This window comes from Notolepis coatsorum (genome assembly GCF_963971535.1).
Source record: "Notolepis coatsorum genome assembly, chromosome: 16".
Lineage (NCBI taxonomy): Eukaryota > Metazoa > Chordata > Actinopteri > Aulopiformes > Paralepididae > Notolepis > Notolepis coatsorum.
The window spans coordinates 72,617,124-72,631,900 of record NC_140180.1 but is presented as its reverse complement, the minus strand read 5'-3'; the positions used below and the strand labels follow the sequence as shown (position 1 = coordinate 72,631,900).

General features: G+C 42.7%; 1 protein-coding gene across 1 annotated transcript in view; it reads right to left on the bottom strand.

Annotated features, from left to right (window-relative positions):
* The window catches only part of LOC311243244 (connector enhancer of kinase suppressor of ras 2), a gene marked incomplete at both ends in the record, with an annotated part of 192,895 nt that overhangs the window by 53,126 nt on the left and 124,992 nt on the right, over positions 1-14,777 (bottom strand). Inside the window, 1 exon segment of the mRNA XM_084332391.1 lies at positions 13,422-13,490. Coding sequence (XP_084188517.1) covers positions 13,422-13,490 — 69 coding nt within the window.

Genomic DNA, 14,777 nt, shown 5'->3' with positions numbered 1-14,777 from the left:
ACACACACACACACACACACACACACACACACACACACACACACACACACACACACACACACACACACACACACACACACACACACACACACACACACACACACACACACACACACACACACACACACACACACACACACACACACACACACACACACACACACACACACACACACACACACACACACACACACACACACACACACACACACACACACACACACACACACACCACACACACACACACACACACACACACACACACACACACACACACACACACACACACACACACACACACACACACACACACACACACACACACACACACACACACACACACACACACACACACACACACACACACACACACACACACACACACACACACACACACACACACACACACACACACACACACACACACACACACACACACACACACACACACACACACACACACACACACACACACACACACACACACCACACACACACACACACACACAACACACACACACACACACACACACACACACACACACACACACACACACACACACACACACACACACACACACACACCTCAAATCACCATAGCTGCCTCACTGCTAAAAATAAACAGCCACACCTGTGCACTACTCACGTACACAGTTCCTACACAAGTGCCACACCTGGGAGCCGTAAAGCTGCCAGCAGTTTTGCCTGTCTTTGCCAAAGCTGCCATTATGCAGTGTGACTACCCCTGTGTTTCAGTCTGACTACCCTGTGTTTCAGTCTGACTACCCCTGTGTTTCAGTCTGACTACCCCCGTGTTTCAGCCTGACTACCCCTGTGTTTCAGTCTGACTACCCCCGTGTTTCAGTCTGACTACCCCTGTGTTTCAGTCTCACTACCCCTGTGTTTCAGTCTGACTACCCCCGTGTTTCAGCCTGACTACCTCTGTGTTTCAGTCTGACTACCCCTGTGTTTCAGTCTGACTACCCCTGTGTTTCAGTCTCACTACCCCTGTGTTTCAGTCTGACTACCCCTGTGTTTCAGCCTGACTACCCCTGTGTTTCAGTCTGACTACCCCCGTGTTTTCAGCCTGACTACCCCTGTGTTTCAGTCTGACTACCCCCGTGTTTCAGTCTGACTACCCCTGTGTTTCAGTCTGACTACCCCTGTGTTTCAGTCTCACTACCCCTGTGTTTCAGCCTGACTACCCCTGTGTTTCAGTCTCACTACCCCTGTGTTTCAGTCTGACTACCCCTGTGTTTCAGCCTGACTACCCCTGTGTTTCAGTCTGACTACCCCTGTGTTTCAGTCTCACTACCCTGTGTTTCAGCCTGACTACCCCCTGTGTTTCAGCCTGACTACCCCTGTGTTTCAGTCTCACTACCCCTGTGTTTCAGTCTGACTACCCCTGTGTTTCAGTCTGACTACCCCTGTGTTTCAGTCTGACTACCTCTGTGTTTCAGTCTGACTACCCCTGTGTTTCAGCCTGACTACCCCTGTGTTTCAGTCTGACTACCCCCGTGTTTCAGCCTGACTACCCCTGTGTTTCAGTCTGACTACCCCCGTGTTTCAGTCTGACTACCCCTGTGTTTCAGTCTGACTACCCCTGTGTTTCAGTCTCACTACCCCTGTGTTTCAGCCTGACTACCCCTGTGTTTCAGTCTGACTACCCCTGTGTTTCAGTCTGACTACCCCTGTGTTTTCAGTCTGACTACCCCTGTGTTTCAGTCTCACTACCCCTGTGTTTCAGTCTGACTACCCCTGTGTTTCAGCCTGACTACCCCTGTGTTTCAGTCTGACTACCCCTGTGTTTCAGTCTCACTACCCCTGTGTTTCAGCCTGACTACCCCTGTGTTTCAGTCTGACTACCTCTGTGTTTCAGTCTGACTACCCCTGTGTTTCAGTCTGACTACCCCTGTGTTTCAGTCTGACTACCTCTGTGTTTCAGTCTCACTACCCCTGTGTTTCAGTCTGACTACCCCTGTGTTTCAGTCTGACTACCCCTGTGTTTCAGTCTGACTACCCCTGTGTTTCAGTCTGACTACCCCCTGTGTTTCAGTCTCACTACCCCTGTGTTTCAGTCTCACTACCCCTGTGTTTCAGTCTGACTACCCCTGTGTTTCAGTCTGACTACCCCTGTGTTTCAGTCTGACTACCCCTGTGTTTCAGTCTGACTACCCCTGTGTTTCAGTCTGACTACCCCTGTGTTTCAGCCTGACTACCGCTGTGTTTCAGTGTGACTACCCCTGTGTTTCAGTCTCACTACCCCTGTGTTTCAGTGTGACTACCCTGTGTTTCAGTCTCACTACCCCTGTGTTTCAGTGTGACTACCCCTGTTCTTCAGACCAGTGTTTGTAAAGTCACGCCACCCTGCGCTATGCAGTCCCACTGGGCCCAATTGGTGAGAAAGCCCCTCTCTCTAACAAGGATGGATGGAGAGAAGAGATGCTGTGGTTCTAATGAGCAGATGCATGGTAAGAGAGAGGACTCCTTAGATTTAGAGAGAGAGAGAGAGAGAGAGAGAGAGAGAGGGAGAGAGAAGGAGAGAGAAGGAGAGAGACAGGGCTAGAGGGAGGGAGAGGGAGGGAGGGGAAAGAGGGAATGAAAGAGAGAGAGCAAAAGGGAGGGAGAACGAGAGGGGAGAGAGAGAGAGAGAAAGAGAGGAGTATATGGGGAGAGATGGAGGGAGATAAAGGGATGCAGAGACAGAGAGAGAGATAAAGGGTGGGAGAATGAGAGAGAAGAGTATATGGGGAGAGAGGGAACGAGAGAAAGGGACACAGAGACAGAGAGAGAAAGGGTGGGAGAATGAGAGAGGAGAGAGAGACACAGAGACACACAGAGAGAGAGAGAGAGAGAGAGAGAGAGAGAGAGAGAGAGAGAGAGAGAGAGAGAGAGAGAGAGAGAGAGGTGAAGTATAAGGGAAGGAAGCCAGTATTAAAGTGCTGACTGTAGTGTTTCCTTGTGGGGCCGAGCGGTTGGTCTCCAGCTCACAGCACTAGTCAAGTCATTGATTAGCTACACTGGTCTGGAGGCATCCGCAGAGGCCACACACACACACACACACACACACACACACACACACACACACACACACACACACACACACACACACACACACACACACACACACACACACACACACACACACACACACACACACACACACACACACACACACACACACACACACACACACACACACACACACACACACACACACACACACACACACACACACACACACACACACACACACACACACACACACACACACACACACACACACACACACACACACACACACACACACACACACACACACACACACACACACACACACACACACACACACACACACACACACACACACACACACACACACACACACACACACACACACACACACACACACACACACACACACACACACACACACACACACACACACACACACACACACACACACACACACACACACACACACACACACACACACACACACACACACACACACACACACACACACACACACACACACACACACACACACACACACACACACACACACACACACACAATAAGGCTCTGACCTTATTGAAGGAGAACCACCATACATCATACATGTACACGCACACGCACTTTTGCCGTATACCACAGTTAAACCACCTGCGCTATGTAGCCTATGTACTTGTTCATGAAAAAAGATTTGTTTCTTCCACCACAGAGGTGGGTTGAGCTGGGCTGACCGAGAGAAACCTGTCTCCACGGCGAAGCAAGAAACACAAGCTCTTCTGGTGGAGCAGGACCAGCGCCACAAAATGTATACAACTCTACTGTCTCGCTTCATACAATGTGAAAGTTACCTTGAAGAATCTTTTTTTTGTTTACTTTCAAGGTGCAGTTACCTCTCATGGCCACAGGGTGCTAAGCTTCCATAGTACAGCCTCTTCTTTCCTAATCAAGGCCAATTTATGGCTGTTCCGCTATGCAAATAGAGAGAGGAGAGAGAGAGAGAGAGAGAGAGAGAGAGAGAGAGAGAGAGAGAGAGACAGAGAAGGAGGGAGAGATGGAGAGAGGGAAAGAGAGAGAGAGAGAGAGAGAGAGAGAGAGAGAGAGAGAGAGAGAGAGAGAGAGAGAGAGAGACAGAGAGAGAGAGAGAGAGAGAGAGAGAGACAGAGAAGGGAGGGAGACCTACCAAAATAGTAATAGAGCATAAACTGCTGCCGGATATACTTCTCAATCCTCAAGGGTCTTCATTATCTTCCCAGATGCTGTTACCTCATAATCACGTTGCCTCTTCAAACAATCACTTTGTTATTTGAACAACATTTTGCCTCAAAAGAGGAAACGCCACTAAAAGAGACTGTACATCTGTGTCCCGTTCCTGGAGGGCGGGGGGGGGGGGGGGGGCTCATACATAGACATGAGGCCCCAGTGAGCTAAATATGTGGATAGGCCTACGTAATGAGCACTATAACACCATGTAATGAGCACTATAACACCACGTAATGAGCACTATAACACCATGTAATGAGCACTATAACACCACGTAATGAGCACTATAACACCATGTAATGAGCACTATAACACCATGTAATGAGCACTATAACACCACGTAATGAGCACTATAACACCATGTAATGAGCACTATAACACCACGTAATGAGCACTATAACACCACGTAATGAGCACTATAACACCACGTAATGAGCACTATAACACCACGTAATGAGCACTATAACACCATGTAATGAGCACTATAACACCATGTAATGAGCACTATAACACCACGTAATGAGCACTATAACACCATGTAATGAGCACTATAACACCACGTAATGAGCACTATAACACCACGTAATGAGCACTATAACACCACGTAATGAGCACTATAACACCACGTAATGAGCACTATAACACCACGTAATGAGCACTATAACACCATGTAATGAGCACTATAACACCACGTAATGAGCACTATAACACCACATAACACCACGTAATGAGCACTATAACACCACGTAATGAGCACTATAACACCACGTAATGAGCACTATAACACCACGTAATGAGCACTATAACACCATGTAATGAGCACCATAACACCACATAATGAGCACTATAACACCATGTAATGAGCACCATAACACCATGTAATGAGCACTATAACACCATGTAATGAGCACTATAACACCACGTAATGAGCACTATAACACCACGTAATGAGCACTATAACACCATGTAATGAGCACTATAACACCACGTAATGAGCACTATAACACCACGTAATGAGCACGATAACACCACGTAATGAGCACTATAACACTATAACACCATGTAATGAGCACTATAACACCATGTAATGAGCACTATAACACCACGTAATGAGCACTATAACACCACATAATGAGCACTATAACACCACATAATGAGCACTATAACACCACGTAATGAGCACTATAACACCACGTAATGAGCACTATAACACCACGTAATGAGCACTATAACACCACGTAATGAGCACTATAACACCACGTAATGAGCACTATAACACCACGTAATGAGCACTATAACACCACATAATGAGCACTATAACACCACATAATGAGCACTATAACACCACGTAATGAGCACTATAACACCACGTAATGAGCACTATAACACCACGTAATGAGCACTATAACACCACGTAATGAGCACTATAACACCACATAATGAGCACCATAACACCAGGTAATGAGCACAATAACGTAATGAGCACTATAACACCATGTAATGAGCACCATAACACCACGTAATGAGCACTATAACACCATGTAATGAGCACTATAACACCATGTAATGAGCACTATAACACCACGTAATGAGCACTATAACACCATGTAATGAGCACTATAACACCATGTAATGAGCACTATAACACCACGTAATGAGCACTATAACACCACGTAATGAGCACTATAACACCATGTAATGAGCACTATAACACCATGTAATGAGCACTATAACACCACGTAATGAGCACTATAACACCACGTAATGAGCACTATAACACCATGTAATGAGCACTATAACACCATGTAATGAGCACAATAACGTAATGAGCACTATAACACCATGTAATGAGCACTATAACACCATGTAATGAGCACAATAACGTAATGAGCACTATAACACCACGTAATGAGCACTATAACACCATGTAATGAGCACTATAACACCATGTAATGAAGCACTATAACACCATGTAATGAGCACTATAACGTAATGAGCACTATAACACCACATAATGAGCACTATAACACCATGTAATGAGCACTATAACACCACGTAATGAGCACTATAACACCATGTAATGAACACTATAACACCATGTAATGAGCACTATAACACCATGTAATGAGCACTATAACACCATGTAATGAACACTATAACACCATGTAATGAGCACTATAACACCACGTAATGAACACTATAACACCATGTAATGAGCACTATAACGTAATGAGCACTATAACACCATGTAATGAGCACCATAACGTAATGAGCACTATAACACCATGTAATGAGCACTATAACACCATGTAATGAGCACTATAACACCACGTAATGAGCACTATAACACCACGTAATGAGCACTATAACACCACGTAATGAGCACTATAACACCACGTAATGAGCACTATAACACCACATAATGAGCACTATAACACCATGTAATGAGCACTATAACACCATGTAATGAGCACTATAACACCACATAATGAGCACTATAACACCACGTAATGAGCACTATAACACCATGTAATGAGCACTATAACACCATGTAATGAGCACTATAACACCACGTAATGAGCACTATAACACCATGTAATGAGCACTATAACACCACGTAATGAGCACTATAACACCACATAATGAGCACTATAACACCACGTAATGAGCACTATAACACCATGTAATGAGCACTATAACACCACATAATGAGCACTATAACACCATGTAATGAGCACTATAACACCACGTAATGAGCACTATAACACCACGTAATGAGCACTATAACACCATGTAATGAGCACTATAACACCACGTAATGAGCACTATAACACCACGTAATGAGCACTATAACACCACGTAATGAGCACTATAACACCACGTAATGAGCACAATAACGTAATGATCACTATAACACCATGTAATGAGCACTATAACACCACGTAATGAGCACTATAACACCATGTAATGAGCACTATAACACCACGTAATGAGCACTATAACACCACGTAATGAGCACCATAACACCACGTAATGAGCACTATAACACCACATAATGAGCACTATAACACCATGTAATGAGCACTATAACACCACGTAATGAGCACTATAACACCACGTAATGAGCACTATAACACCACATAATGAGCACTATAACACCACGTAATGAGCACTATAACACCACGTAATGAGCACTATAACACCACGTAATGAGCACAATAACGTAATGAGCACTATAACACCACATAATGAGCACTATAACACCATGTAATGAGCACCATAACACCACGTAATGAGCACTATAACACCACGTAATGAGCACTATAACACCATGTAATGAGCACTATAACACTACGTAATGAGCACTATAACACCACGTAATGAGCACTATAACACCACATAATGAGCACTATAACACCATGTAATGAGCACCATAACACCATGTAATGAGCACTATAACACCACGTAATGAGCACTATAACACCACATAATGAGCACTATAACACCACGTAATGAGCACTATAACACCACGTAATGAGCACTATAACACCACGTAATGAGCACTATAACACCATGTAATGAGCACTATAACACCATGTAATGAGCACTATAACACCATGTAATGAGCACTATAACACCATGTAATGAGCACTATAACACCATGTAATGAGCACTATAACACCATGTAATGAGCACAATAACGTAATGAGCACTATAACACCATGTAATGAGCACTATAACACCATGTAATGAGCACAATAACGTAATGAGCACTATAACACCACGTAATGAGCACTATAACACCATGTAATGAGCACTATAACACCATGTAATGAGCACTATAACACCACGTAATGAGCACTATAACACCACGTAATGAGCACTATAACACCACGTAATGAGCACTATAACACCATGTAATGAGCACTATAACGTAATGAGCACTATAACACCATGTAATGAGCACCATAACGTAATGAGCACTATAACACCATGTAATGAGCACTATAACACCATGTAATGAGCACTATAACACCATGTAATGAGCACTATAACACCACGTAATGAGCACTATAACACCACGTAATGAGCACTATAACACCACGTAATGAGCACTATAACACCACGTAATGAGCACTATAACACCACGTAATGAGCACTATAACACCACATAATGAGCACTATAACACCATGTAATGAGCACTATAACACCACGTAATGAGCACTATAACACCATGTAATGAGCACTATAACACCACGTAATGAGCACTATAACACCACATAATGAGCACTATAACACCATGTAATGAGCACTATAACACCACGTAATGAGCACTATAACACCATGTAATGAGCACTATAACACCACATAATGAGCACTATAACACCATGTAATGAGCACTATAACACCACGTAATGAGCACTATAACACCACGTAATGAGCACTATAACACCATGTAATGAGCACTATAACACCACGTAATGAGCACTATAACACCACGTAATGAGCACTATAACACCACGTAATGAGCACAATAACGTAATGATCACTATAACACCATGTAATGAGCACTATAACACCACGTAATGAGCACTATAACACCATGTAATGAGCACTATAACACCACGTAATGAGCACTATAACACCACGTAATGAGCACCATAACACCACGTAATGAGCACTATAACACCACATAATGAGCACTATAACACCATGTAATGAGCACTATAACACCACGTAATGAGCACTATAACACCACGTAATGAGCACTATAACACCACATAATGAGCACTATAACACCACGTAATGAGCACTATAACACCACGTAATGAGCACTATAACACCACGTAATGAGCACAATAACGTAATGAGCACTATAACACCACATAATGAGCACTATAACACCATGTAATGAGCACCATAACACCACGTAATGAGCACTATAACACCACGTAATGAGCACTATAACACCATGTAATGAGCACTATAACACTACGTAATGAGCACTATAACACCACGTAATGAGCACTATAACACCACATAATGAGCACTATAACACCATGTAATGAGCACCATAACACCATGTAATGAGCACTATAACACCACGTAATGAGCACTATAACACCACATAATGAGCACTATAACACCACGTAATGAGCACTATAACACCACGTAATGAGCACTATAACACCACGTAATGAGCACTATAACACCATGTAATGAGCACTATAACACCATGTAATGAGCACTATAACACCATGTAATGAGCACTATAACACCATGTAATGAGCACTATAACACCACGTAATGAGCACTATAACACCATGTAATGAGCACTATAACACCATGTAATGAGCACTATAACACCATGTAATGAGCACTATAACACCATGTAATGAGCACTATAACACCATGTAATGAGCACTATAACACCATGTAATGAGCACTATAACACTACGTAATGAGCACTATAACACCATGTAATGAGCACTATAACACCATGTAATGAGCACTATAACACCACGTAATGAGCACTATAACACCACGTAATGAGCACTATAACACCATGTAATGAGCACTATAACACCACGTAATGAGCACTATAACACCATGTAATGAGCACTATAACACTACGTAATGAGCACTATAACACCATGTAATGAGCACTATAACACCATGTAATGAGCACTATAACACTACGTAATGAGCACTATAACACCACGTAATGAGCACTATAACACCATGTAATGAGCACTATAACACCACGTAATGAGCACTATAACACCATGTAATGAGCACTATAACACCATGTAATGAGCACTATAACACCATGTAATGAGCACTATAACACCATGTAATGAGCACTATAACACCATGTAATGAGCACTATAACACCATGTAATGAGCACTATAACACCATGTAATGAGCACTATAACACCATGTAATGAGCACTATAACACTACGTAATGAGCACTATAACACCACGTAATGAGCACTATAACACCATGTAATGAGCACTATAACACCATGTAATGAGCACTATAACACCATGTAATGAGCACTATAACACCATGTAATGAGCACTATAACACCACGTAATGAGCACTATAACACCATGTAATGAGCACTATAACACTACGTAATGAGCACTATAACACCATGTAATGAGCACTATAACACCATGTAATGAGCACTATAACACTACGTAATGAGCACTATAACACCACATAATGAGCACTATAACACCATGTAATGAGCACTATAACACCATGTAATGAGCACTATAACACCACGTAATGAGCACTATAACACCACGTAATGAGCACTATAACACCATGTAATGAGCACTATAACACCACGTAATGAGCACTATAACACCATGTAATGAGCACTATAACACTACGTAATGAGCACTATAACACCATGTAATGAGCACTATAACACCATGTAATGAGCACTATAACACCACGTAATGAGCACTATAACACCATGTAATGAGCACTATAACACCACGTAATGAGCACTATAACACCATGTAATGAGCACCATAACACCATGTAATGAGCACTATAACACCACGTAATGAGCACTATAACACCACGTAATGAGCACTATAACACCATGTAATGAGCACTATAACACCACGTAATGAGCACTATAACACCACGTAATGAGCACTATAACACCACATAATGAGCACTATAACACCATGTAATGAGCACTATAACACCACGTAATGAGCACTATAACACCATGTAATGAGCACTATAACACCATGTAATGAGCACTATAACACCATGTAATGAGCACTATAACACCACGTAATGAGCACTATAACACCATGTAATGAGCACCATAACACCACGTAATGAGCACTATAACACCATGTAATGAGCACTATAACACCACGTAATGAGCACTATAACACCATGTAATGAGCACTATAACACCACGTAATGAGCACTATAACACCACATAATGAGCACTATAACACCATGTAATGAGCACTATAACACCACGTAATGAGCACTATAACACCACCTAATGAGCACTATAACACCACGTAATGAGCACTATAACACCATGTAATGAGCACTATAACACCACGTAATGAGCACTATAACACCACGTAATGAGCACTATAACACCACGTAATGAGCACTATAACACCACGTAATGAGCACTATAACACCACGTAATGAGCACTATAACACCACGTAATGAGCACTATAACACCATGTAATGAGCACTATAACACCACATAATGAGCACTATAACACCACATAATGAGCACTATAACACCATGTAATGAGCACTATAACACCACGTAATGAGCACTATAACACCACGTAATGAGCACTATAACACCACGTAATGAGCACCATAACACCATGTAATGAGCACTATAACACCATGTAATGAGCACTATAACACCACGTAATGAGCACTATAACACCATGTAATGAGCACTATAACACCACGTAATGAGCACTATAACACCACATAATGAGCACTATAACACCACGTAATGAGCACTATAACACCACGTAATGAGCACTATAACACCACGTAATGAGCACTATAACACCACGTAATGAGCACCATAACACCATGTAATGAGCACTATAACACCACGTAATGAGCACTATAACACCACGTAATGAGCACTATAACACTACGTAATGAGCACTATAACACCACGTAATGAGCACTATAACACCACATAATGAGCACTATAACACCATGTAATGAGCACTATAACACCACATAATGAGCACTATAACACCACGTAATGAGCACTATAACGCCACGTAATGTGATTATTCAATATTCACTAATCTCGTTTTTAAATAGGGAGTCCCGGGAGACTCAAGTTGTCAGACGTAATGCTGATAGCTGTCAGAGGAACTAACCGGCCCTTTGCTGTGTTCTCGTAGAAAACAGAGCACTGTATCGACTGGAGAGTTCCCTCTGCACCCCCCCCCCCCCCTCCTTTCATCTTCCTCCCCCCCTCACTTTCCTAATTCCCTCTTTACATCTTCCTTCCCCTCCTCTCTCTCACTGTCTCTCTCTCCTCCAAGCTCTCCCTCGCTCGATTACCCCCCCCTACTCTGACTCATATCACTCCTCCTCTCCATCACTCCCTCTCCCTCCCTCCCTCTGTCGGTCTCCTCCCCCAGAGTGAGGGATCAGAGAGGGGAGATTCTAGTTGAGGAGGTAATGACGGGTTGGAGCTATAGGAGGGTGGCAGGGTGTGATCCGCGCCATCGCCCCGAGGGAGAGAGAGAGACAGAGATAACACACAGCTTTCTCATGTGTCAATCAGCTCTGCTGCCGGGCAATGCACGCAACAAACACACACACACATATATATATATATATATATACAAACACACACACATATACACACACACACACACACACACAAACACACACACACACACATACACACACACTATACACACACACTCGCACGAGAACACACCTTTGCAGACCAACATAAGGAGGAAACACTTTTTTTGCCTCTCAAAAGACACGTGTGTTTGAGTTTAAACAGGAAAAGCATCCGAATACATGGAACGCACTCGGTCACGTGGCTTCCACAAAGCACCGCTCCTCTCAAGATGGGCCAACATACGATGAGTGTTTTTGGAGTTGAAGATAATAGACCCTAAGCGGAATTGAATCTAAAAGTAGAACGCGGATTTACCATCTAAACGGAAACCCTCAGTGACTCACTTTAGTGGCAGACTGCAGACAAAGTGAGACAATCACACTGCTTTGGCCTAGATTATGTTGAGCAGAAGTCCTGATACAGTCCCAGATACAATGTCAAACACCTGCCAGACTGATTAGCCTATATATTAGCCATTAGCCTATATATTAGCCATTATCCTATATACGTATATTAGCCATTAGCCTATATATACCAACACAGTCACGAGACACAAAGCACCATGGCGACAACAGCAGTGGTGGTTGCAGATTCCATGCACCTCGACAAACTCTTCAACATGTCACAGAATGGAGAAATTTGCAGCATGTATACAGTGGGAAGCACATGTGGAACTACATTACCCAGGATTCCCTTTGAGTACAGTAAAAAAAATTATTTGGGGGCGGGGGCTAGCCGCGGTGACTCACCACTGTCTGGTGATTGACCTGGATCACTTCATCCCCCGCATGGATCTTCTTACACAGGTCTGCTGGAGACTGCAGAGGGGTGGATGATGGGGGGCAGAGGGGTGGATGATGGGGGGCAGAGGGGTGGATGATGGGGGGCAGAGGGGTGGATGATGGGGGGCAGAGGGGTGGATGATGGGGGGCGGAGGGAGCAAGGGAGGAAAGAATGGGGGAAAGGGAAGGAATAGAGGAATATAATTGAATGGATGGGAGGAGATATTGAGATGTAGATTATTTGAGAGAATTGTACATTTAAAATATAAACCCTTTGGACCAGGGGTTCATTATGGGCTAATACAAACATCATTTTGACAAGGAGGGCCCAAAATGTAACATGGGTTGTGGGTTGTAGGCCAAATAATGACTGAACATTGATTATTTAATAAAAGTAAATAACAGCATCTTAGGTCTAATATCGGTGTGTTTGTAATAGACAAGTTCATTTAAAAGACACCTTCTCAAATAGCTAAATTGCACCAAAATAGACCAAACTGAATATCTAATAATTCTTTAGAACACTTTGGAAGGTCTGAATTTTTGAAGGGCTGAATTTGGCCCTTAGTTATAGAATATATAACTGGGCACTGACAATTCAGAAACGTAGCACCTAGTAAAGTAAATATAACATTGTCTTAGTTCTTAAATCAATGTTTGTTCTCTGCAATCAAGTTATTTCAAAATCACTTCTCAAATATAAATAAATAGCTTACAAATAAATATAAAATAAAAGATTGTATCACATCCTGAAACACTTAGGGCGGGATCCACAAAGAATGGATTGCACAGTGCTAATTGCACCCTTACTTACAATTAATTATGAATTGAAAATGGGGGACCCTGATGTAAACAAGATGAAAGTATTTCTCTGGTCTGCATCCCCTTAACAATTGTGTGTATTGAGCCGTACTGTATTGTACCCATTCTGCAATCTGTTAATAACATTTTCAATCAATCAATCAATAATTTTCAATTCATAATGAATTGTAAGTAAGGGTGCAATTAGCACCGTGCAATCCATTCTTTGTGGATCCCGCCCTTAGGAGGGCCAAAAATACCTGAAAAGGGCTCGGGCAGCCTTGCTTTAGACTAAGAGCCATATAATCTTAGGTACATTTTACATATTCACTTGGCTGATGCTTTTAATAGTTTTAACATACATAATGTACAACTGAAAAATATACTGGCAGTTAAAGAAAGAAAAATTACATAGAAGGCTTCCACCTGAGTGCTGTAAGTTGTTGTTGATGGAGGATTTTGTTTGTAGCTACTACTATAGTGACTTGATGGAGGGTTTAGTTTGTAGCTACTGCTATAGTG